Raw genomic sequence first — 27,221 nt, forward strand, 5'->3', positions numbered from 1 at the left:
CAAAATACTTTCTAATTTACGGATTACATCTTGATTGAAATCCTCCAATTCCGACATTGGGCATCAATTGTGGCAAAATCGCCATAAAAGTAAATCTACATCATTTTTCCAGGAAAAAAAAAGATTCTCAGGTGGATGTCTACTAATAATGGAACATGAGAAATTGGTGACTTTCAAAGCAGTCTATTCATCCATATATTATTTGACATGTTCCTGTTGTTGATGTGAAAGTTTGCTTGTCTGCAATATTCTGCCTGTGGTCTTGAGACTGATCAGTGCATATGCAACGCTTCAACTTATGAAAGTCATTCCCCACGTCACGTATTAAAGGTAACTTATCATGTTGAAAAAGAACCTAGTTTCTGAAGGGGAAAAAAGTGATAAGTTAAAACATATATATATGTATATATACATACACATGTATGTATATATACATACACATATGTATATACACACATACACACACACACACACACACACACACACACACACACACACACACACACACAATGCTGGAGTAATTCAGTGAGACAGGCAGCATCTCTGAAAGAGGGAATGGGTGACGTTTCGGGTCGAGACCCTTCTTCAGACAGAAGAAGGGTCTCGACCCAAAAAGTCATCCATTCTTTCTCTCCAGAGATGCTGTCTGTCCCGCTGAGTTACTCCAGCATTTTGTGTCTATCTTTGGTTTAAACCAGCATCTGCAGTTCCTTCATATATATATACAGGAGTATTCGTTTTCTTTTTGGATAATTTGTATTTAATCAGAAATGTAACTAAAGGAAAAGTAACTTGAGACTGACATTTTGCTGATGATGACTTGATGACTTGGAGTGAGTGATTTTCATTAGACAGACACAAAAAGCTGGAGTAACTCAGTGGGTCAGACAGCACCTCTGGAGAAAAGGAATAGGTGACATTTTTCCTCAGTCTTTGTGCCTATCTTTGGTATAAACCAGCATCTGCAGTTATTTGTTTCTACATTCTGAATTTTTCTTTTGGCTGGAATGGATCAAATGGCATCCTTCTGTGCCATAAATTGAAACTTCAACGCACAATCTTTAAAACAATTCCAATTGTATTTTTTAAACTGTCGCTGTGACACAATGTGCAACTGTGTTGCTTATTTTAGGAAGCTACAGGTGATGGAGTGACTGAAGATGAAGGAGAAACAACAGCAGCAGAAGATGTGGATTGTTCATCCAGAGCCTCTCACAGTCGAGCCAAACAAGAGGCAGATGATTCAGGTACACTATTCATCTGATGTAGAAAACGTTTTCCTGTTTGCAAGACAGACACATGTTGTGTTGTTGAGGTAGATGAACTGCATAAAAACTTAAAAATGTTTGAGCTCATGAGTAAAATTGTGCATTGTAACCAGGAGAGAAGTTATATCTGTACAGATCTTTCATATCTCCAAGAGATCCAAAATAATTTTGGACATGAGCTATTTTGAAATGTAGATGCTGTCACTGTTTGGTGTCAGGCTGGTGAAAAAGTTTGTCCTGGGCCAATTTCCTTTGTTTCTCAGATTTGGACTGGGTGCAAGGAAGACAGCAAAAAAAAAAATGTAATTTACAATAGCATTAGGACCTAGAAATAGCAGGTATTTCTAAGATATCAGATAATTCAGGAATCAAAGGGGTCAACTCTGTGTGGACACACAATGCTGGAGTAACTCATCGGGACAGGCAGCATCTCTGGAGAGAAGGAATGGGTGACGTTTCGGGTCGAGAGTCAGTGTACGGTCAAAGAGGCGCTGAAGATACTATCATGTATGAAGGTAGACAAATCTCCAGGGCCAGATCTTACAATTTCAAGGACATTGTGGGAAACCAGAGAGGAAATTGCAGGAGCCCTGGTTGAAATCTATGAGTCACCTTTCAATACAGGAGAGGTGCTGGAAGACTGAAGGGTGACAAATGTTGTTCCTTTATTCAACAAGGGCTGCAGGGAAAATGCTGGGAACAATAGGCCAGTGAGCATAACATCTGTAGTTGGAAAGTTACTAGAGGGTATTCTGAGGGCATTAGACAGACAAGGGCTGGTTAGGGATAGTCAGCATGGTTTTGTATGTGGGAGGTCGTGTCTCATAAATTTGATTAAGTTTTTTTGAAGACGTGACGATAAATGTTGATGAAGGCAGCGCTGTAGATGTTGTGTACATGGACATCAATAAGGCGTTCGACAAGGTTCTGCATGATAGGCTGCTCTGGAAGGTTAGATTGCATGGGATCCAAGGAGAGATAGCTGAATGGATAGAAAATTGGTTCCATGGAAGGAAGCAGAGGGTGATAGTGGAAGGTTGTTTCACAGACTGGAGGCCTGTGACTAGTGGTGTGCCTCAGGGTTCGGTGCTGGGCCTGTTACTGTTTGTCATCTATATCAATGATTTGGATGAGAACATACAGGACAAGATTAGCAAGTTTGCAGATTATATAAAAGTGTGTGGTTTTGCAGATAGTGAAGATGATTGTGAAAAATTGTAGCAGGATCTTGATCAATTGGCCAAGCGGGTTGAGGAATGGTTCATTAAGTTCCAATGCGGAAAAATGTGAGGTGTTGCATTTTGGGAAGTCTAACATGGGCAGGACCTACACAGTGAATGGTAGGGATCTGGGTTGTGTTGTAGGGCAGAGGGATCTAGGAGTGTAGGTGCATAGTTCCCAGAAGGTGGAGTCGCAGGTAGATCGGGTGGTCAAAATGGCTTTTGGCACATTGGCTTTCATCGGCCAGAGTATTGAGTTAAGAAGTTGGGAGGTTATGTAGCAGTTGTATAAGACGTTGGTGAGGCCACATTTAGTATTGTGTTCAGTTTTTGGCACCATGTTATAGGAAAGAGTACAGTTAAGCTGGAAAGCGTACTGTGAAGATTTATGAGGAAGTTGCCAGGACTAGAGTGTCTGAGCTATAGGCAGAGGTTGAGTAAGCTGGGACTATTTCTTGGAGCGCAGGAGGATGAGGGGTGATCTTATAGAGGTGTATAAGGTCATGAGAGGAATAGATCGCGTAGTCTCTTGGGTAGGTGAGTCGAGGACCAGAGGACATAGGTTTAAGGTGAAAGGGAAAAGATTTAACAGGAATCTGAGGGATAACCTTTTCACACAAAGGATGGTGGATGTATGGAACAAGCTGCCAGGGGAGGTAGTTGAGGCAGGGACTATCCCAGCATTTAAGAAACCGTTAGACAGGTACACTGTATAGGACAGGTTTGGAGGGATATGGAGCAAACGTATGCAAGTGGGACTCATGTAGCTGGGCCATGTTGGCTGGTGTGGGCAAGTTTCTGGAGGGACTGTTTCCACACTGTATCACTCCATAACTCTATGACTCTAACTGATGCACTGGGAATACAATTTAGTGACAAAGCTACATTTTCTATAGTCTCTTACAAAGGATGTTACAAGCTGTACCAAGGAATGAATTACTAACTGTCTGGCTTTTATTCAAAGAAAAGTACAATATTCACCACTTAAAATGCAAAAACCAACATCACCCATTGTTTGGTTTGCAGAAGAAACCTCTGATGGTGTGAGCAAGTCTGTTCATCGAGTCTTTGCTTCAATGTTTGGTGATCATGTAAGTGATGATGAAGAGGAGGAGAATGACCAAAATGAACAGTTCACTGCTGGAGATGTGTTTGCCTTGGAAATGGAGCTGCAACGAGAACACAAGAAAATGCAAAGGGTGAGTAACATCATGATGTTTTGGGCACGGAACTTTTAGATTGGTTGAATGAGTCATTCACTTTAGTCCAGCCCTTCAATACTATTTTTCTATTCAGTAAGATTTGTTAAATTGTTTTCCATTTTTTGCATTAGATTATTTGCGTGTGCAATTGAGTAGAAGATGATATATAAAAAATAGTGTAAAAATAAACAAGCAAAATAAACGGCAATAGTGTTTAATGGCCTGATGGTTGTAGGGAAGAAGGTGCTCCTGAACCTGGACATTACAGTTTTCAGGTTCCCATGCCTTCTTCCTGAAAGCAGGAGTGAAATGAGAGTGTGGTCGGGGTGGTGTGGGTCAGGGTGCCTTTTTGAGGCAGCGACTACTGGGGATCCCTTCAATGATGGTGGGGGGGGGGAGCGGTCAGTACTTGTGATGGACTGGGCAGTGATATATAGATATCTGTTTCATTTCATTTCATAGTAGAGGTTAATAATTGTATTAGATTAGTTTAGTTGAGAGTCACAGCATGGAAACAGGCCCTCCGGCCCACCAAATCCACGCCGACCAGCGATCCCCGTACAGTAGCACTATCCTACACACTAGGGAACAATTTACAATTTTTACTGAAGCCAATTAACCTACTAACATGTACGTTCTTGGAATGTGGGAGTAAACGAGAGCTCCCAAAGAAAACCCAGACAGTCACAGGGAGAACGTACAAACTCCATACAGACAGCACCCGTGGCCAGGATCGAACCCGGGTCTCTGGTGCTGTGTGGTCGGTGGCAACTCTACCGCTGTGCCACCATGCTGCCCCTGCCGAATACACAAGATCATATTCAAAATATCGTAATGTTGCATGATGTCACTGCGCATATTTCTTCACAATTTTTTGCTCGTATAATTCAGATCGGGGAAAGGGAGTGAGTGGGACAGGGAAGAGGTTGAATGGTTGGCAGTGATTTGTAGAGGAGTATAAGAAGGAAGGGGAGGGAGATGTGATGAAGTATGAGAGAGGTGTTGGGTGGCTCGGAAATACTTCCAGTGGAGAACATGGAAAGATTGGGTCAAACTTGTTGTTTAGCAGAACACAGCTGAATGGTCAGTTCTTCTTCTTGATAAGTCAGAGGGGTGGGTATCCATAACGATTAGATTCCAGGGTGATGGTATATTTAGCCAAAGTTTGGATAGCCTACCTTCGGATCACCGAGGTGACAAGACTATTGTGCCAGAGTTCAGGATACTATTTCAATTTAGTTTATTGTCACGTGTACCGAGGTACATTGAAAAGCTTGTGTTGCATGCTAACCAGTCAGCGGAAAGACAATACATGATTACAATCGATCCATTCACATTGAATAGATACGTGTTAAGGGAATAACGTTTGGTGCATGGTAAAGCCAGCAAAATCCAATCAAGGGTAGTATGAGGGCCGTCAAAGAGGTAGATAGTAGTTCAGCACTGCCCTCTGGGTCTGGTAAGATGATTCAGTTGCCTGATAACACCTGAGAGGAAACTGTCCCCGAATCTGCTGGTGTGCGTTTTCACACTTCTATACCTTTTGCCTGTTGGGAGAGGGAAGAAGAGGTGCGACTCATCCTTGATTATGCTGCTGGCCTTGCCGAGGCAGCGTGACGTATAAATGGAGTCAATAGAAGGGAGATTGGTTTGTCTGGTGGTCTGGGTTGCGTCCACAATTTGCTGCGATTTCTTGCTGTCTTGGATGGAGCTGTTCCCAAACTGAGCTGTAATTCATCCTGATAAAATGCTTTCTGTTGGCCTGAAAGGCAACAGATCCACCAGGAGTGTATGCTTGGGAAATCATTCTGTGGTTTTATCAGCAGATTCACCAAAAATAAAACTAATATTAGATGCTTTTTCCAGATCGATCTGCTCTCAACTACAGAATGATGAAGATCAATAAAGGCAGCATCATTAAACAAAAACAAATGGCCTTTTGTTATTTGATCTTTGGTCTGTAGAGCTATCTAAATTTGGCACAAAGGTTGACCATCCACAGTTTTCATTCCTAATTGGCTTCCAGGTGTCTCTGACGGTACACAAATCCAAGATCTGATTTAATTGTGATGTCTTCCATAACTAGATGGATAATCTGCTGATACTATTAACCAGATGCATGTCAGACCTGATCAAGATGTCGCAAGGGCTCCTTCCCCGGTGTTGGGAGCAAAAGCCCATTATGAGTAAGCCCAATCAAAGTGGATGAGTGTAGAAGGGCGAAAGTGGGTTGGGTTGGTCGAGAGAAATTATGGCTTTTGAATGCAGCAGTTCAGTGGGATCAATTGTCTCATACATATCAGATGTTATCAGGATCTTGCTCGTACTGATCAAGTTAATCATGAATGTTCATTATAGATTTTATTTAAAAAAAACAAATAAATGATCCGATCCGCTGATATGGAATCTTGTAAATATAAAGGTCAATTGGAACAATGATTTAATTGGTATATTTTTAAATATAGTATTGAAAATGTCATTTTCCTAAAAGTTCTTTAATTCTCACCTCCAACCAGATGATATACCAATGTAAAGTGTGCCCACGGAACTGGAACATGCTTAGTCTATTTGTTTTGTACCATGGATACCAGGTTGTATTGTTCTGACCCGTGTTGGTCTAAATTATTGTCTCAAGTTAAACTAGTGCTTGTGATTGAGTAATATAGATGAGCATAGTCACAGAGATAATTAGGAGCATGGATGAGACATTCTGGATCTTCATTGGTCTGGATTTTAGGGCTGGAGTCGTGGAGAGATCCGCCCTGCAGTCAGCAGAGGAGTTGACAGTGTGTGAGGCAGGGGTTCAGAATATCTGCCAGCTTATGTTACAGATTTGTTGAAACTGCTTTCATCCAGGCAATTGGAAAATATATTCTAACACTCCTCACTTTGTTCTGTTGATGGGAGAATGGCTCGGAGGTTTCCAAAGGCGCGTCACTTGCTGCATGTTGCCCAAGCCTGACCTACTCATAGCTGTCATGGACAGGATAGCAAAGTTGTGGGACTTTATACATGGGCTAGAAATACACCACATATTTTTTTATGGCACTTTACCTTTAGCTATTGTGATAAAATAATGCAAAGTGTAAAGCTTGAATGACTCTTCAGTGGTATTCCATCTCTAAAGTAAGTTAATAGAGCAGTTAAAGTGATTTGGCAAGTGTTAGCATGTGGTTTTGCTAATTGTAGCAATGTTACAACATTTTGAGATTTTAAAAATCAAGTCTAATTTACCCCATCAGATAATGCATAACAAGAAGTTTAATTTGACACCTAATTCACTTTCATATCTTCAGTATTAAAAAAGTTATGGCCATTTTCATACTCGGAAATTAGCATCTTGTTCCCTATTGCTTTTTCATTGACTTAACACAAAAGCTGTGAACGAGGACAGTCAAAAGTCCATAACTTTCTTAAAAATGAAGAGAACTGAAATAGATTTTCAGTTATTATAGATTGAAGCATTCTGAAACAAATATGAAACAATCTTACTTAGATAACTTGAAATTAAAGCACATAATTAGTTAGTTACCCAATTGTAGCTAATTACAAAATTCAATTACTAGATCTAAACACCTATCCATTTCTTCAGAATAGATTAACATTTTTAAATAGCCTAGGTGTCCAAATAACATTCACACAAGAATTCACAATATAACAGAATTTTAAAATCTCATTGTCATGGGTTTATAGGCCAAATGGAAGGAATTTAATGTTTAATACCTGTAAATTAATGGCCATTTAAATCAACTTGCGAGTGGGATTTTCTGGAACGCGACCATTTGGAATGTTGCGGTTTGCAGTGAGTTAGTCCCCATATCTGCAGCAAAAATCTGCCGGTTTGTTCGGGGAAAAAAATCACCATTTCGCTACTTAAAATGTGAATTAAATGCATCTTAAGAAACACTTTTATACATAAAAATAAACTACTTTCTTTTACCTGTCCCCTACGTAAAATCTGGCCCAGTTGTCGGCGTTGACGGCAACCCCATCTTAGGTCGTTACAGGTCGCTGAAATTTTTCAACATGTTGAAAATCCAGCGGCGACCAGAACAAGGTACGACTCTTTGGGTGATTACTCACCACCATACAGGCTTCACCCCGCGACATGTCGCCAGAGTGTCGCCTGTATGGCCGTGAGTAGTCTCCTCAGTCGCCCAAAGAGTCGTAGCGTCTTTCTGATCGCCGCTGGATTTTCAACATGTTGAAAATTTTCACCGACCTGCAACGACCTATGACGGGTGCTGGTTGTCGCCGAAAAAGTCAAGTAAGTGGGACAGGCCCATGATAGACACATGAAACAGAGAGAATTTAATATTAATCTTGTTGTTTTTTCTCCCTCGCCATTCTTCCGCTGCCCAACCTCAACATGTTAGGAGAGGCGACCTCGAAGTAAACTCCCGAAAGCTTTGAGAGGTCTTATGGGAGAAGCTAATATCAGGTTTGCACGAGGAGACCGTGAAGAGGCTGTGATGATGTGCATGGAAATCATTAGACAAGGTATATTGTACTTGGTTTATCACCTGCTTGAAGGTCAAACCATTGTCTGCATCGTTGTGTGTCTCCAAACTCTTTGAAAGTGGAGCAAAAAGTATATCCAACAAAATGTTCTGAGCGTTAGAATTAATTTAAATTGATCGGTTTTCCACCACTTTTTGTGATTTTAATTCTGTGGAAGCTGTTTGATTTTATTGTCTACTTTTCCAACAACCAGCATTTTTTGCTCTATAATCAGTGGTATAAAAATTAATTCTTAACTGCTAAGAGTATACCATTCAGTAATATAGCCATGCATATGTGTTTGTAATGGCTGTGAATTCTAAACAGATTTATTCTGCTCATCTGACAACCAGCACTGGTTTAAGCAGAATTGCATCCTGTACTAAGTGCTGGCAATGGAGCCCTAGAGGCAATGCAGTGCAGACTCACATGACTGATTTCTAGAGGTAAAGGTCTATACCTTCAAGGTAGACTGAGGAAACTAGCATTTCACACTGTCAATAGGCTTTTCACACTGTCAATCCAAGTCTAACCAACCTCTCCCTGTAGCTGAAACCCTCTATTCCAGGCAGCACTCTAGTAGACCTCCTCTGCACCCTCTCCAAAGCTTCCACATCTTTGCTATAATGGGGCGACCAGAAATGCAAGCGATAGTCCAAACGATGCCCAACCAAAGTCCTATAGATTTGAAAATAAAGATGAGGAAGCTCATCTGTCATTTGACAACATGGATCTTAAGCATGGACATGGACCCCACTTCCATCCGGCACTGAAATACACCTGGACTATTTCCAACACTTCCCTACCATTCCTTGACCTCACTATCTCCATCGCAGGTGATAGACTTCTGACCGACATCCACTACAAACCCACTGACTCCCATAGCTATCTGGACTACACTTCTTCCCACCCTGCCTTCTGTAAGGACTCCATCCCCCACTCCCAATTCCTCCGCCTACGCCGCATCTGCTCCCAGGATGAGGCGTTCCACACCAGGGCATCTGAAATGTCCTCATTCTTCAGGAAACGGGGATTCCCCTCCTCCACCATAGATGAGGCTCGCACCAGGGTCTCTTCCATACCCCGCAACACTGCTCTCTCTCCCCATCCCCGCACTCGCAACAAGGGCAGAGTCCCCCTGGTCCTCACCTTTCACCCCACCAGCCGTCACATACAACAAATAATCCTACGTCATTTTCGCCACCTCCAATGTGACCCCACCACTCGCCACATCTTCCCATCTCCCCCTATGTCTGCCTTCCGCAAAGACCGCTCCCTCCGCAACTCCCTTGTCAATTCTTCCCTTCCCTCCCGTACCACCCCCTCCCCGGGCACTTTCCGTTGCAACCGCAAGAAATGCAACACCTGTCCCTTTACCTCCCCCCTCGACTCCATTCAAGGACCCAAGCAGTCGTTCCAGGTGCGACATAGGTTCACCTGTATCTCCTCCAACCTCATCTACTGCATCCGCTGCTCTAGATGTCAGCTGATCTACATCGGTGAGACTAAGCGGAGGTTGGGCGATCGTTTCGCCGAACACCTCCGCTCGGTCCGCAAGAACCTACCTGACCTCCCGGTGGCTCAGCACTTCAACTCCCCCTCCCATTCCCAATCCGACATCTCTCTCCTGGGTCTCCTCCATTGCCAGAGTGAGCAACACCGGAAATTGGAGGAACAGCACCTCATATTCCGCTTGGGAAGCCTGCATCCGGTGGGCATGAACATTGAATTCTCCCAATTTTGTTAGCCCTTGCTGTCTCCTCCCCTTCCTTAGCCCTCGAGCTGTCTCCTCCCATCCCCCAGCACTCGGGCTCCTCCTCCTCCTTTTTCCTTCCTTCTCCCCGCCACCCCCTATCAGTCTGAAGAAGGGTTTCGGCCCGAAACGTTACCTATTTCCTTCGCTCCATAGATGCTGCTGCACCCGCTGAGTTTCTCCAGCATTTTTGTGTACCATGGATCTTAAACATTTTGCTTTAAAGTTGTACTCCATATTAAAACTGTATTTAGGAGTTAAGTATGTAAAGTAGCAAGACACAAAATGCTGGAGTAACTCAGCGGGGCAGGTAGCATCTCCGGAGAGAACGAATGGGTGATGTTTCTGGTCGAGACCCTTCTTCAGACACCCGAAACGTCACCCATTCCTTCTCTGCAGAGATGCTGCCTGTCCTACTGCGTTACTCCAGCTTTTTGTGTCTACGGTTTTAAACCAGCATCTACAGTTCCTCCTTACACATGTAAAGTAGCAAATTTAAAATGAAAGAAACCAATTTGTTGGGACTTGCTAACTGTTGAGAGGATGAACTGATTAATTGCTCAGCTATCATTATTTGCACCCTTCCACATGTCCCAACTTATACATGCCTGCTCCTCCCATTCCCCCTGCATCCACCACTTCTAAAAAGCATCAATTAACAGTCTATGATTTTATCCTTTTGTTTCTATTAGGAGTTTATTTTTATCCAGTGGACATTAATAAGGCTTTAGTTGATTTTTTAAAAAAAATTTGTCAAAGAAGAAAATTACAAAGTCAAAATGTACTTCAAGTCAAGAGTCAAGAGAGTTTATTGTCATGTGTCCCAGATAGGACAATGACATTCTTGCTTGCTGCAGCACAACAGAATATAGTAGGCATAAATACAGATCAGATCAGTGTGTACATATACCATAGAATATATATATATACACACATAAATAAACAGATAAAGTGCAATAGGCTATTAAAGTTCAGAGTTTGTTTGAGTTGAGTTTAATAGTCTGATGGCTGTGGGGAAGTAGCTGTTCCTGAACCTGGATGTTGCAGATTTCAGGCTCCTGTACCTTCTACCTGATGGCAGCGGAGAGATGAGTGTGTGGCCAGGATGGTGTGGGTCCTTGATGATGCTGCCAGCCTTTTTGATACAAAATAATTAAATTATTTCACTTCACTAGTAAAGTAACTGAAAGACGTGTAAGTCAGTAGCAGTGTGTCATTGGCAATCTTATAACTATGTTCCCAGCTTCTGAAAAATAGCTCTCTATAGAGCCCTTAACATTTTATTAACGTCTGCCAAATATAATTTGGAGTTATTTCTGTTTTTTTAACAATTGGAATATGGTTTTGTGTATAAAATAACTGCTCATTAATTAACTCATTAAAACATTCTCAATTTTGTTGTGTGTTTCATGAATTTGTTTTCTTCCAGCTCCTCTTGCCTATGAACCCTTCTCTACACTTGCGATGATTTATGAGGACCAAGGAGACATGGAGAAATCATTGCAATTTGGACTAATTGCAGCTCATCTGAATCCCAGTGACCCAGAGGAGTGGGTGAAGTTGGCCGAAATGTCCCTTGAGCAAGACAATATCAAACAGGCTATTTTCTGTTATTCAAAAGGTACTATTACGTTTATCTCTTAAATGGAAATAATCCAAGGATGGATGAATCAGTATAAGTTTTGGACTTGGAACGGCAGTGCGGTGACAATTAAATCCCTACCCTGGCAGGCTGTGAAATTGTATATATTTAGAAACTTATGGGGTAGCATCAGAACCCCCCCTGAAGTTCCACAAAGGTTAAATGATTGTTATAAAAGCCCAGCTGGTGGACTAATGCTCTTCAGGAAGGGAGGTTTGTTGGCCGTTTCCCAAACTGGCCCACCTCTAATTTATAGACAATGTGGTTGACTTTTTAATGACCTCTGAAGTGACCAAGTAAATATCCAACAGTAAACAGTACCCACAGTACTGACAATGAATCTGTCATCTTTTTCACATGAAGCTATGGTAGATAGAGGAGCTTTTTAAAGCTTTGCTCGCTAATATTGTGGCTGATCTTTGGATGTTGCACAAAGGTTAAATGAGCATCTCACAGAATTAAACCAACATCCAAGATTCTTCTGTCATCAATCCTGGGTATATTCTGTCATAGTTGTAGGATGCCAATGTGTGGACAGCAATAAACTATCTGAGTTCCTGAAGACAGTTCCAACAAGGTAAGAGATGGAGAAAAAGATTCTCCCTCCCTCACCCCCACCACCACATGAAACAAACCAGAGAACATTAACACAAACACTAAAAATAAATGTTAGAGCCATTGGATGGTAGTCAATAACATATGTTACTTTGCTTTTCTCTGGCACGAGGATGATCCTGGTCTTCTTAAAGCAGGGAACATGAGAATGGAGTAGGGAGAGGTTAAAGATGTCTGTTAATATTCCTGCCAGCTGATCTGTGCAGGTCCTAAAGACACAGCCAGGGACTGTTTTTTGCAGGTACACTCTCAGGGCGGCTGACCTGATGTCTACAATGGTCATATGGGTATAGGTGCACCCGAGGTTGTCAAATGGGTGATATCATTCCATTGACCCTCTGCTCAAAATAGGCACAAAATGCATTGAGTTCATAGAGTGATGAACTTAAGGGGCTGTCCCATTTGGGCGACCTAATCCGCGAGTTCTGGCGAGTTTACCCTAGACTCATACTCACAGCATGGTCGACACAAGGTCGTAGGAGGTCTTTGTAACTCTCCTTCATGCTCAAGAATAGTCCCCCTGTACTTGAGGCCTCAGCTAGGTCGCGGCGTATTTTTCAACATGTTGAAAAATGCCTGCGAGTAAAAAAAGGTCGCCATGGCAAAAATCGATACTTTATTTACCTATAGGTTTATTCGTAGTAGGTTGGCATGTTACTCGTAGGTAATCGAGGGTAGTCGAAGGTAGTCGTAGATAGTCTGCATCATAGTCGAAGGGAGGTCGAAGGAGATCGAAGGAGGTCGTCTTCACTCTCCACTATTCAGTGTCCAATTTCCCCGAAGTTAGTCGTAGCTAGACGAAGCTATTCAACATAGTCGAAGGAGGGCTATATTGTCGAAGGAGGTCTTCAACATGACATTTTTTCAAACTCCTAAACTCCTCTAAATTCGCCAATTAGGTCGCCCAAGTGGGACAGCCCCCTTAATGCCAGCAATTCTGCCAGACTTCAATTTGTAGCCCATTATAGCATGCAAGCCTTGCCACAGTCAATGGATATTATGGTATCATCTTTAAGTCAGCGAACCGATCAGCTGTAATACCACAAACATTAGGGAATGAAAACAAAGAATTAGACAATAATTAGAGAATGAGGCTCCAGAACATCTGGAGCTGCATTGAAATCACCAAGTGCAGGAGATGACACTGAAATGTTAGCATTTACTTTTGCTGGACGTGTCTAGGAATTGATTTTACTCAAACTCCTTTTGTACCCTCGCCAATTGAGATACTAGTATAAACAGGATGAGACAGATGTTCGGCAGCTGTGGCGGGGCCTGAATGCAATCACCTCCTACAAGGCGAAACCAGGAAGCAGCTCAAATGTCGGCGAAACATCACTCCCTGACGAGCTCAATGCGTTTTACGCACGCTTTGATAGGGAGAATACTGATGTGCCTTCCCGAGCCCCCATTCGCTGTGATGGTATCTCAGTCTCAGTCACAGAGGCCGACGTCAGGAAATCCTTCAGAGGGGTGAACCCCCGAAAAGCACCTGGTCCTGATGGTATACCTGGTCGTGTTCTAAAAATCTGTGTGGACCAACTGGCTGGAGTTTTTACGGACATTTTCAACCTGTCACTACTGAGGTCTGAGGTTCCCACCTGCTTCAAAAGGGCATCAATTATTCCAGTGCCCAAGAAGAGTAAGGTGACGTGCCTCAATGACTACCGACCTGTGGCACTAACGCCTGTGGTGATGAAGTGCTTCGAGAGGTTGATCATGGCGAAAATCAACTCCTACCTCGACAAAAACCTGGACCCACTGCAGTTTGCTTACCGCCACAACAGATCAACGGTGGATGCGATCTCGCTGGCCCTCCACTCCACTCTGGACCACTTGGACAACAAAAACTCATATGTCAGGCTGTTATTCATTGATTACAACTCGGCATTTAATACTATCATCCCCTCCAAGCTGGTTACCAAACTCGCAGAACTGGGTCTCTGCGCATCCCTCTGCAATTGGATCCTCGACTTCCTCATCCACAGACCACAGTATGTTCGTATTGGTGGAAATGTGTCAGACTCGATAACAATCAGCACAGGAGCATCTCAAGGCTGCGTGCTCAGCCCCCTGCTGTACTCACTCTATACTCATGACTGCGTAGCCGGTCATAGTGCGAACTCCATCATCAAGTTCGCTGATGACACCACTGTTGTCGGACGTATCACTGATGGGGATGAGTCTGAGTATAGAAGAGAGATTGAGCAACTGTCCATATGGTGCCAGCACAATAACCTGGCCCTCAACACCAGCAAAACCAAGGAACTGATTGTGGACTTTGGAAGGAGTAGGATGGGGACCCACAGTCCTGTTTATATCAACGGGTCAATGGTTGAAAGGGTCACGAGCTTCAAATTCCTGGGCGTGCACATCTCTGAAGATCTTTCCTGGTCCGAGAACACTGATGCAATTATCAAGAAAGCACATCAGCGCCTCTACTTCCTGAGAAGATTACGGAGAGTCGGTTTGTCAAGGAAGACTCTCTCTAACTTCTACAGGTGCACAGTAGAGAGCATGCTGACTGGTTGCATCATGGCTTGGTTCGGCAACTTGAGTGCCCTGGAGAGGAAGAGACTACAAAAAGTAGTAAACACTGCCCAGTCCATCATCGGCTCTGACCTTCCTTCCATCGAGGGGATCTATCGCAGTCGCTGCCTCAAAAAGGCTGGCAGTATCATCAAAGACCCACACCATCCTGGCCACACACTCATCTCCCTGCTACCTTCAGGTAGAAGGTACAGGAGCCTGAAGACTGCAACGACCAGGTTCAGGAATAGTTACTTCCCCACAGCCATCAGGCTATTAAACCTGGCTCGGACAAAACTCTGAACATTAATAACCCATTATCTGTCATTTTGCACTTTATCAGTTTATTTATTCATGTGTTATGTAGTCAATGCCTATTATGTTCTGTGTGCTGAAGCAAAGCAAGAGTTTAATTGTCTTATCAGGGACATATGACAATAAACTTGAACTTGCGGTATCTTTCGTTGCATTTTAAAAATGCTTAAGAATTTCACATTTTATTTAAAGATGCATCTATGCAGTTTTATAAGATTTCCAGTGTTAGACACTTTTGCCTGTTGTAATCCTCTGAATGATGAGGATAATTGTTTGGCCATGGGATATTTATTCTCCGAATTGCTTAAATCCTTCTTTATGTTTGTGCTGAGGCTTTTGCATTTGTCTTGACTATTATCTTTAGACTATACTGCCGTAAGTTCAAACTTTTTTCATCTACGTACTTCTAAATCCTTTGTGCACAGCCTTCAATCATTTTTCTGACACCTGATTTCAATTGAAAGCTTTACTGTTCAGCTCCAAGGTCAATAGCAATCAAACTTCCAATCCCAGTTCTATTGAGGTACTTGGCTTTATTAAATGTGGAAAATCCTGACCAAGTCATAACGGTGTTATTACTGCACAAGATGTCATAGGGAGATGCAGCAGAGAAACAGGCCTTATGTCCACCAGGTTCATGCTGAATATCAACCTCCCATTTACACTAATCCTACATTGTCCCAATTTGTTTTTAATATAGATATTCTCCATACCTTCCTATAAATTCCCCGCACATTCTCTCACTATCCTACTCAATCGGGGCAATTTTACAGTAATTAATTCATCTACTGACCTGCACATTTTTAGGATGTGGTAGTAAACTGGAACACTCCGAGGAAGCCCAACATGTCACTTCCACACAGACAGCACTTGAGGTCAGGATTGAACATGAGTCCATGGCACTGTGAGACAGTGACTCTTCTAGGATTGTCACTGTGGTGCCTGTCCAATGTGACCTTTCTCTAATCCTGCAAACTTGTCCTTGTGAAAATAAAATTACATGGGAGTCTGCAAGTCATTAATAGTGTCAATAATAGTCATCAATAAAATTATTAGTTATCACTAAACTGAAGTAATTATTGCAAGTTTTCATCAAAAGTATCTGTGATACATTTGTCAAATGTTCGTCATGATGTTTTTGTAAATCTGCTTAATTTGTACCTGTGTAATTCCATCATACCAGATCAAGCATTCTTCGGCAGTTGTATGGAGGACAAATGAAGCAATGCCTTGCTGGTCACTTTATAACTGTATCCATTTCTCACACAAACCTCTTATTTCGGGTGACACAGTGGTGCAGCGGTAGAGTTGCTGCCTTACAGCGCCAGAGACCCAGGTTCAATCCTGACCGTGGGTGCTGTCCTTTCTCCCTGTGGTCGTGTGGGTTTTCTCCGGGTGCTCTGGCTTCCTCTCACATTCCAAAGATGCGCAGATTTGTAGGTTCATTTGCTTCTGTAAATGGTCCCTAATGTGTAGGATTGAATTGGTGTATGGGATTGTTGGTCAGCGTTGACTCAGATGGCCGAAGGGCCTGTTTCAAGGCTGTAGCTCTAAACTAAACTAAACCAAATTAAGTTGTAGTTCTGACTTAGTTTGGATCATGCACAATGTTAAACTGTACAAAGCATCATACACATAACTGATTTGTTTGTAACACACAGCCATAAAGTATGACACAACAAATGTCCGGTACCTTTGGGAGCGTAGCAGCCTTTATGAACAACTGAGTGAACACAAGATGGCTATGGATGGATACAGGCGCATCCTTAACATCCTGCCACCTACTGATGGAGAGCACTTCATGCAGCTGGCCAGAGATATGGCAAAGTAAGTAAGTCTCAGTAAGTGATCCATTTATTAAAAAGCTTGATCTACCTCTGAATTTGTTGTCAGTAGTGTGACATTTCTGCTTGGGGTAAGTTTTAGAAATTGTGCAAACTGATTCGGATATTTAACTGAGGAACATAATTAAAACGTGACAATGTGAAATATTTGTTAGGTTTGAGCTTTTAGTCCTGTCGTATAAACAGACTTTAAGCTGTGGCTGAAGGAGCTGGAATGCAGCATCTCTGCTCTGGGTGTTAGTGCTGCCTCGTCAGGAACATGACGTTATTCTTTTCCATAGAATGATTGCCTTGATTAGGATCAGCTATTCATTTAACCTGAGACGAATGAATGACATCTGGTGAATATCATGCCTAAGGCCAAAATATATTGTGTTTATCTGCCTTTACTGCAAAGAGTAGACGATTTGTGTGTGTTTTTAGGACTTCCCTTAGGATCTAAGATGATTTGTTTCCACTCCAGCTACGTGTGCTCTGGGGTAGTTGATGGACCATTGTGGGACTTTCAGTGAGAAGTGTTTGTTGGGAAGGGTGGGTGGGTGGGTAGCCTGGGAAGTGACTTCCTTCTTCCATTATTGATAGGGCCCTGAGTGAAGGGGGTAAAGATTCTCAGTGGCATTACAAATGTGCCTTCTTCATTTTGATTTGGATGTCAGGTAGGTGAATGACATAGGTCTGAAGAAGGGTTTCGGCCCGAAACGTTGCCTATTTCCTTCGCTCCATAGATGCTGCTGCCCCCGCTGAGTTTCTCCAGCATTTTTGTGTACCAGGTGAATGACATAGCCTGTCCATAAGATAAGGCTGAGTGCATTAGTCTTGTTGCTCGTGATGTTGCCTTGGGACAGGATGCTGACATCGGTCACTTATCCTGGCAGTGATTTGGAGGCTGTTACAAAAAGAGCATTGGTGATATGCTGTTTAGGTACAGTTGTTTATCCATATGGAATAATACCGAATATACTTTGTTATTAAATATGTCAAAATTTATGTTGCTCGTAGATTTGTGCACAGAAATTGGGCATATTATTCCTGATAGTGAAATACCTTCCTTTTGTCCCAACAATTGGTGCAATTGTGCATGAAATTTACTAGGCTGTGATTTAAATTGAAAGCTGCGTCAGGAAATTAATTGTCATTTAGCCTTTTTTTAACGAATCAATATATATAGGGTGTAGACACAAAATGCTGGAGTAACTCGGCGAGACAAGCAGCATCTCAGGAGAGATTGAATGGTTGACGTTTCATGTCGAGACCTCTTCTTTAGACGGGTCTCGACCCGAAACGTCACCCATTTCTTCTCTCCAGAGATGCTGCTTATCCCGCTGAGTTACTCCAGCAGTTTGTGTCTACCTTTGATTTAAACCAGCATCTGCAGTTCTTTCCCACACAATATATATAGGGTTATTGGCACATTGCTTCAGGTGGGGAGAGGGTGCATTTTTATACAAAATATGTTTTCTGATGTAAGTAAGGTTGCATGGTCTTGCTATCACTAGTATTTCTATAAAGCTTGCAATTGCCACAATGCTTCTGCTACTTTGGCAAAGATTTTAGGAATGAATTATCATGATACTTAATGAGAATTATCACGATCATCTTATTTGTCCTGTTCTGTCTTTACTGTGCTTTCCTCAGGAATTACTGTTCATCCTTCTCACAGCATTTAGCATCACTTGCGTCTCCTATTTGTGTTTCAATCATTGTAAAGCAAATTTTGCCCACACAGCCTCTCATGGTATTGGGCCACACATTCCCCGAGGTGCTGTTCCTCTCCATAACATTACCCTTTTTAGTGGTTTTCTTGCTTATCAGACATTTTACCTGCTGCCAAATTATTTCTTTTCCCTAGATGTCTTTGTTTGATCCTTATGCAAGTTTAGGCACATTTAGCACTCTGACCATTTACATATTTTTTTCTGTATCTGCTTCTTCCCTCCCAATTTTCTCCTGAGAATACATCTGGACTCCACAAACTGGATGTGCCCCATTTGAGCTTGGCTTTGGCCTCTGTCTTTTTCTTCATTGTGATGTCCATCCTGGCTCTCCATGTATACTCTTAAACACCACTTAAATTCCCAATATTAAGTTAGAAAGCAACAATATAAAATAAAAATTAGAATTTATAGCATAATTTATTTATGTTCTAATAAACACTTCCCAGCTTGCCAGGAACCAGTTTAAAATGTTGGATTATGAATGAGGCTGTGATTAGCACATCTTACTTGAACTGAAAACAATGGGTGAACGGAATGTTTAACCCTATAGGAATAGGCTGTTTAATCTCTAATACAACAAAATCATTTTTTTCAGAAGCTATTATGAAACTAATGATATTACCTCAGCTATTGGTGTGATGGAAGAGGCCCTTGGCAAACATCAGAGTCTAGTTTCTGCTGAGGATGTTAATATGGCGGCTGAATTGTACCTCTCAAACAAACAATATGATAAGACATTGGAGGTAGGTATGTGTGAACAATAGTAAAGATGGATGAAGTCATGCTTTTCTTTTGTAATGCACCAGATATTGTACCAGACAAATGGGTTGAGAAGCTATCTTAAACTACAAATAGTTTATCAAAATCACCTTGAAGAACAAGATCACATTCTACAGCTCTATAATGGGCTCATCTAGGGAGGCTATTTGGGTGGAACTGAGAAGTGGGAAAGGTGTAGCAACACTTATAGGGGTGTATTATAGACCGCCAAATGGGGATCGAGAATTGGAAGAGCAAATATGTAAGGAGATAGCAGATATTAGTAGTGAGCACAAAGTAGTGATTGTGGGAGATTTCAATTTTCCACACATAGACTGGGAAACACATTCGGTAAATGGGCTGGATGGTTTGGAGTTTGTAAAATGTGTGCAGGATAGTTTTTTGCAGCAATACATAGAGGTACCTACTAGAGGAGGGGCAGTGTTGGACCTCCTGTTAGGAAATGAGACGGGACAGGTGGCGGAGGTATGCGTTGGGGAGCACTTCGGGTCCAGTGATCACAATACCATTAGTTTCAATATAATTATGGAGAGGGTCAGAACTGGACCTAGGGTTGAGATTTTTGATTGGAGAAATGCTAACTTTGATGAGATGCGAAATGATTTAAAAGGAGTGAACTGGGACATTTTGTTTTATGGGAAGGATGTAGAAGAGAAATGGAGGACATTTAAAGGGGAAATTTTAAGAGTACAGAATCTTTATGTTCCTGTTCGGTTGAAAGGAAACAGTAAAAATTGGAAAGAGCCCTGGTTTTCAAGGGAAATTGGACATCTTGTTCGGAAAAAGAGGGAGATCTACAATAATTATAGGCAGCATGGAGTAAATGAGGTGCTTGAGTATAAGGAATGTAAAAAGAATCTTAAGAAAGAAATTAGAAAAGCTAAAAGAAGACATGAGATTGCTTTGGCAAGTAAGGTGAAAGTAAATCCAAAGGGTTTCTACAGCTATATTAATAGTAAAAGGATAACGAGGGATAAAATTGGTCCATTGGAGAGACAGAGTGGACAGCTATCTGCAGAGCCAAAAGAGATGGGGGAGATATTGAACAATTTCTTTTCTTCGGTATTCACCAAGGAGAAGGATATTGAATTATGTGAGGTAAGGGAAATTAGTAGAGTAGCAATGGATACTATGAGTTTCAAAGTAAAAGAAGTACTGACACTTTTGAAAAATATAAAAGTGGATAAGTCTCCAGGTCCTGACAGGATATTCCCTAGGACATTGAGGGAAGTTAGTGTAGAAATAGCCGGGGCTATGACAGAAATATTTCAAATGTCATTAGAAACGGGAATAGTCCCCAAGGATTGGCGTACTGCGCATGTTGTTCCATTGTTTAAAAAGGGTTCTAAGAGTAAACCTAGCAATTATAGGCCTGTTAGTTTGACTTCAGTGGTGGGCAAATTAATGGAAAAGATACTTAGAGATAATATATATAAGAATCTGGATAAACAGGGTCTGATTAGGAACAGTCAGCATGGATTTGTGCCTGGAAGGTCATGTTTGACTAATCTTGAATTTTTTGAAGAGGTTACTAGGGAAATTGACGAGGGTAAAGCAGTGGATGTTGTCTATATGGACTTTAGTAAGGCCATTGACAAGGTTCCTCATGGGAGGTTGGTTAAGAAGGTTCAACTGTTGGGTATAAATGCAGGAGTAGCAAGATGGATTCAACAGTGGCTGAATGGGAGAAGCCAGAGGGTAATGGTGGATGGTTGTTTGTCGGGTTGGAGGCAGGTGACTAGTGGGGTGCCTCAGGGATCGGTGTTGGGTCCTTTGTTGTTTGTCATGTACATCAATGATCTGGATGAAGGTGTGGTAAATTGGATTAGTAAGTATGCAGATGATACCATACTTATGTGGATAATGAAAAGGATTTCCAAAGTCTACAGAGTGATTTAGGCCATTTGGAAGAATGGGCTGAAAGATGGCAGATGGAGTTTAATGCTGATAAATGTGAGGTGCTACACCTTGGCAGGACAAATCAAAATAGGACGTACATGGTAAATGGTAGGGAATTGAAGAATACAGTTGAACAGAGGGATCTGGGAATAACCGTGCATAGTTCCTTGAAGGTGGAATCTCATATAGATAGGGTGGTAAAGAAAGCTTTTGGTATGCTAGCCTTTATAAATCAGAGCACTGAGTATAGAAGCTGGGATGTAATGTTAAAATTGTACAAGGCATTGGTGAGACCAAATCTGGAGTATGGTGTACAATTTTGGTCACCCAATTATAGGAAGGATGTCAACAAAATAGAGAGAGTACAGAGGAGATTTACTAGAATGTTGCCTGGGTTTCAACAACTAAGTTACAGAGAAAGGTTGAATAAGTTAGGTCTTTATTCTCTGGAGCGCAGAAGGTTAAGGGGGGACTTGATAGAGGTCTTTAAAATGATGAGAGGGATAGACAGAGTTGATGTGGACCAGCTTTTCCCTTTGGGAATAGGGAAGATTCAAACAAGAGGACATGACTTCAGAATTAAGGGACAGAAGTTTAGGGGTAACATGAGGGGGAACTTCTTTACTCAGAGAGTGGTAGCGGTGTGGAATGAGCTTCTAGTGGAAGTGGTGGAGGCAGGTTCGTTGGTATCATTTAAAAATAAATTGGATAGGCATATGGATGAGAAGGGAATGAAGGGTTATGGTATGAGTGCAGGCAGATGGGACTAAGGGTAAAAAGTTGTTCGGCACGGACTTGTAGGGCCGAGAGGGCCTGTTTCCGTGCTGTAATTGTTATATGGTTATAATGTGACCTTCTATCCATGTATTGGAAATAGTACTCTTTAGATATTACCTAATGTTAAATGTGCTCATTATCTATATTACTAAAAGTCGGATCTTGACCGCATTTGGCTCACTGTGCTGCGATTTCCGAGAGAACGCTGCCACCTATGGCCGTCATTTTTGGCCACCTCGCTCAGAGCCCCCCTCCGCCTTCCTGGACCAGAGGATTTTTTCCATCGATGAACAATCAGAGAGATATTAATGCTTTTAAAAAAATTGCCATTCTCTCTGCTGCCCCTGCTGGAGGGAGGGGGAGGGACTATAAAACCAGGAAGTGGTGTGCCTCACTCAGTTTCTGCAAGATGGAGGAAGCCAGAGGGTCACGTCTCTCTGAGCTCTGAATAACACTGAACACATGTCTACTCAATTGTGAGTGCCCTTAATGTGGTTTGAAAATGAAAATATGGTTGGTTTTAAGTAAAAATGCACTGCAAATGGTTGTTTGGGTTGAAGTAAAAATGCACTGCAAATGATTGTTTGGGTTGAAGCAAAAATGCACTGCAAATTATTGTTTGGGTTGAAGCAAAAATGCACTGCAAATGGTTGTTTGGGTTGAAGTAAAAATGCACTGCAAATGGTTGTTTGGATTGAAGTGAAAATGCACTGCAAATGGTTGTTTGGGCTGAAGTGAAAATGCATTGCAAATGGTTGTTTGGGTTGGTGAAAATGCACTGCAAAGGGTTGCTTGTCTAAACTTGACAACTTCCTGTTTGCATTATATTGATTTTAGGTAAAACGCTACCACTTACGGCTGTGATTTTTGCCCATCTTACTCAGTCCCCCTCCGCTGATCAGGTGCAGAGGATTCTTCCCACCAGCCCTGAGTGAGCTGCCAGCACATCAGGCTTGAGGGACTGAGCTGCCACCCCATTTGGCCCACAATGTCCATACTAGCCCTCTGGAGACCAGTAGTCCCTACAGCCAACAACACCCATACCAGCGCTCCAGAAAGCCCCCCCCCCCCCCGGCCACCAATATTGGAATTGGCGGAGAGGTGGAATATTGTGTCGGGGGACCAGCCCTCCCGTGTGGTGCGAACATGGGAGTTGGGTCCCACTTAGTCTAGTAAAATATATTATTTAGATTTTAAATGGATGCTTGTTTTTGAATTGCCACTGCCACTGGCTTTTCGTTCAGGGCTGCCTAACATCAGTCTTGGATGACTTAAATATTCCATAGTTCTATCTTCTACTTAAATTTAAAACTAGCTATTTTTTAATTAGTTTTATATTCCACTTTAGTTCAATGAGACCACATTATTGCTAAACAACAATGTTAAACCAAAGTTATAAACTTCAAATCTTGTAAGTAAAAAGGAGATTTGCTTCTTTATTCGTCACCTTAAAACTACTCTGTTGAGGAATAATTTTGCCTGCATCCAATCATTGAAACTACATCATTTCATAATTTGAACAGCATCAAATGTTGAAGTTTAATTTGTCTGATGTCCTCCTTATCAAATTTCTCAAATACATCGTTCACGAATCACAACTGCTCCAGAACTGAAGTTCATGTGCTCTTGTCTACCAAGAACAAAGAACACAGGGCAGAAGCATGATTATTAAGTAGAACCACGTCATAAGATTCTTGTTTCTCATAATTGTTGATTCCCTAATAGTTCAACAATTCCATTACAGCACTCTAAAGCTGCTTCTGTCACCTTTGTATTCCAGAATGGTTCCCAATACTGCAACTAATTCATTTCAAGATCTATCATCCTATTTTCAAATCCTCTGGGGCCTTGTTGAATTTAATCTTCTCTGGTCATGTTATGTCCCAGCATGCAAACTTTGTTTATTTATATGGACAAGCTCTCTAAAACCCAACTGCTTGCTCCCACGACTATTTAAAAATATAGTGGAATTTCCTTTTTTTCTGTTCATATTTCCTCCACCAGCAAGTTCATGTTTGATATAAAAAGAAGTAGTTTCAGACTTGCATGTCATTTTTTCAAAGTCTGTTGATTTTTTCTTTGCATTTTGTAGATTATAACGACCTTTACTGAAGTTGTGGTTGAAAAGGGTTCCTCAAAAATAGATGATGCAGAGGAAGGTAAAAAGTACTTTGGGTTACAAACTACTTTTGAGATTTATGAAGATTCTGGGGCAATCGTGTATTTATGGGCTTGGTGTTTAAAAATTAGAAATTAGCCACATTAAACCCAGCTCGGGTTGATGGGATGAAGGTTTCTTCTGCTCAAATAAGGTTCCTCCTTGAAATGAATTCAAATGAACTTTGGACCTTCTTTAAATCTAATTTCTAATGGACATTAGCCAACCACATAAAACCTTCTCTAAACAGTATCAATTTTGTTGAGTGTAGAGCTACAGCACGGAAACAGGCCCTTCGGCCCACTGAGTCCGCGCTGACCAGCGATCCCCGCACATTAACGCTATCCTACACTGGGAACAGTTTTTACATTCATACCAACCCTAACCTACTAACCTGTATGTCTGGAATGTGGCAGGAAACGGAAGATCTCAGAGAAAGCTCACGCGTTCACGGGGAGAACGTACAAACTCCGTACAGACAGCACCCGTAGTCTGGTTCGAACCCGGGACACTGGCACTGTGAGCGCTGTAAGGCAGTAACTCTACCGCTGTGCCCCTCTGAGAGATCATGGAATTTGTGGTGTTGGAACAGCTGTCACCCTAAAGTAATAAGAAAGGGTCCTCTGGCATTGGGACTGATGAATGTGGTTGGGTAAAGGAGATGAGTGTTTACTCTCTACCTGATCTGACCATGATTCTGCACCTGAAGTGGAATAATTCCCCCATTTGCTCACAGTTAAAATATTGTTTACATTTGAAGAATACTTTCTTATCAATTACATCGTAATATCCTGGGAGTGTTAACATTACGGTACAGCATATTGCTTATGGTGCCCATTTGCCCTAAACCCTTCAGAATGTGGCACTGTTTTCAGATAACTCTTCCTAATGTTAAAAAAATATATTCAAAGTGCCAGCGTAACTCAGTTGGTCAGGCAGTATTTCTGGAGAACATGGGATAGGCGATGTTTCAGGTCGGGACCCTTCTTTAGTCTGATTGTAGTGGGGGGTAGAAGGCTGGAAGTGAGGTGGGGGCCGAACAAAGCCTGGCTAGTGATAGATGGGTTTGATGAGGAAGGTTTTTGATTGGCAGAAATGTGGACAGAGGCCAGAGATGAAAGGAAAAAAAGTGTGAGGCAAGGATAGAAGAGGCATGAAACATTAAGCCAGAGGAAGGAATATAGGTGGAAGTGGACTGGGGGAGAGAGGGTACGGGAAGTGGAGAAATGGGTTTGGATCCAGGTGGGCGCAGGGACGATTTTCTGTGGACAAGCTTTGCCAGGTGGAGAAGAATGGTAGTAGAGGGGAACTGATTGGGGTTTTTGAGGACAGGTCACTCCAGCACTTTGTGTCTTTTTTGGTAAACCAGCATCTGCAGTTCCTTCTATCCATATATAGATAATCTGTTACTTTTTTTGCTGACATCACAGTCGTTCTGTTCTTGTACAGAAGTAATTCTAAACATACGGACTGGCCAGTTCCATATTCTAAAATCAGAGATATTACTCCTAGAAATCCAAATGCCTCTAAAATAGTGTTGGGCATATCTTTTGGAGAAGCAGAATTTTTAAAATCTAGTTAAGCCGTAATTTCTATTAGTACAGTGTCTTCTGGAGTGGTATTAAAGTGCTCAGTGGAATAAGGAATAAAATAAAGGAAGATATACCAACATTTAAGAAAATCATATTGTAATATATTGGCCTCCCCATCAGCTGCTGAATCATGAATGACGTGCCTTAATTTCCCCATCGAGCAAATACACATTCTTGATTATGTTTCCCTCTCTCTCCAGCTCTTCCAAGTTCTCCGACCAGTCTGACTATTCCTCTGATTAAATGATATCACTGTATGCTTCGTTGTCAACTTTTCCTAGCTAACAATGATCTATCCTACATTTTCCTTTAACTACATCTCTTTTGATATCTCGTTTTCACACCTTACCGTTCCTTATCTCCATGTCTCCCTCTCCCGGACTCTCAGTCTGAAGAAAGGTCTCGATCTGAAACGTCAACCATTCCTTCTCTCCAGAGATGCTGCCTGTCCCGCTGAGTTACTCCAGCATTTTGTGTCTACCTTCGATTTAATCCAGCATCTGCAGTTCTTTCCTACACAAGTGGATATTATAGATCCAATGTTATCAATAACATGAGAATTGATTGGCAGCTTGATAACATGAGAATTGATGGTAACATCTATAATATCCACGATTCTTCAAAATAACCAGTAGTAGTTCATTTTCTAACCTTCTCCCAGCAACATAATCAAGAATAGACACAAATGATGTTCATGATATAGGATTGAGAAAAAAAGAGGAAGAATTCTATGTGTAGAGAGTTATCAGGCCATTCTTAGTCACGTGTGTGACCAAAAAATGTGAAAATTTGTTGAATACCTCTCTTCTAATTCTGAAAGCATTACAGGTAGATTGCTTTGTACTGTATATATGATTCTTTTTTCCCCCCGAAGATTATCAAGTGACATTTTTATGTTATCCTGACAATGTTGTTTAGGGTCAGAGGTCAAATATGACTGGTCACGTGCGTGACCTCACACGGAAGCTTTTCTTTCATAACTCAGTTTTATCTTACAAACTCTGAATTTAAAAAAAATGTATATATATTGTTCTGTAAGTAGGAAAATAGCAATGAATAAGAATAATCTCTTACAAGAATGTTTTAATGTATTGCTTTATAATGATGACATCTGGTCACGTGTGTGACATTTTGGGTCACTTTCCAAAGAATGGCCCAATCTAATATTCTTCAATCCACTGATATAATCTAAACTGTTCTCTATGCTTTTACCTGATTCCAGATGTTACTTACAATTGTCAGATTCCAGATGCTGTTCCGATAGATATTCGAGTCAAGCTGATGGTATGCTTGATCCATCTTCATATCCTTCAACCCCTTGATGTAAGTATCAGGCCAATACGCGACAATAAACTAAACTGTAAATCAACACAAGTAAATAAAGGCTGTTTCTTTCTCCATGGTATTGCCTA

The 27,221-nt window shown here is 41.7% G+C and overlaps 1 protein-coding gene across 1 annotated transcript in view; it reads left to right on the forward strand.

Annotated features, from left to right (window-relative positions):
* gtf3c3 (general transcription factor IIIC subunit 3) overlaps window positions 1-27,221 on the forward strand; it is a 51,903-nt gene that overhangs the window by 1,228 nt on the left and 23,454 nt on the right. The window contains exons 3-10 of the mRNA XM_033023728.1: window positions 1,133-1,247; window positions 3,515-3,687; window positions 8,067-8,190; window positions 11,373-11,564; window positions 16,706-16,871; window positions 19,199-19,346; window positions 24,152-24,218; window positions 27,032-27,132. Of these exons, the coding sequence (XP_032879619.1) occupies window positions 1,133-1,247; window positions 3,515-3,687; window positions 8,067-8,190; window positions 11,373-11,564; window positions 16,706-16,871; window positions 19,199-19,346; window positions 24,152-24,218; window positions 27,032-27,132 (1,086 nt within the window). The remainder of the gene's footprint in view (window positions 1-1,132; window positions 1,248-3,514; window positions 3,688-8,066; window positions 8,191-11,372; window positions 11,565-16,705; window positions 16,872-19,198; window positions 19,347-24,151; window positions 24,219-27,031; window positions 27,133-27,221) is intronic.

This window comes from Amblyraja radiata, chromosome 7 (assembly GCF_010909765.2).
Source record: "Amblyraja radiata isolate CabotCenter1 chromosome 7, sAmbRad1.1.pri, whole genome shotgun sequence".
Taxonomy (NCBI): domain Eukaryota; kingdom Metazoa; phylum Chordata; class Chondrichthyes; order Rajiformes; family Rajidae; genus Amblyraja; species Amblyraja radiata.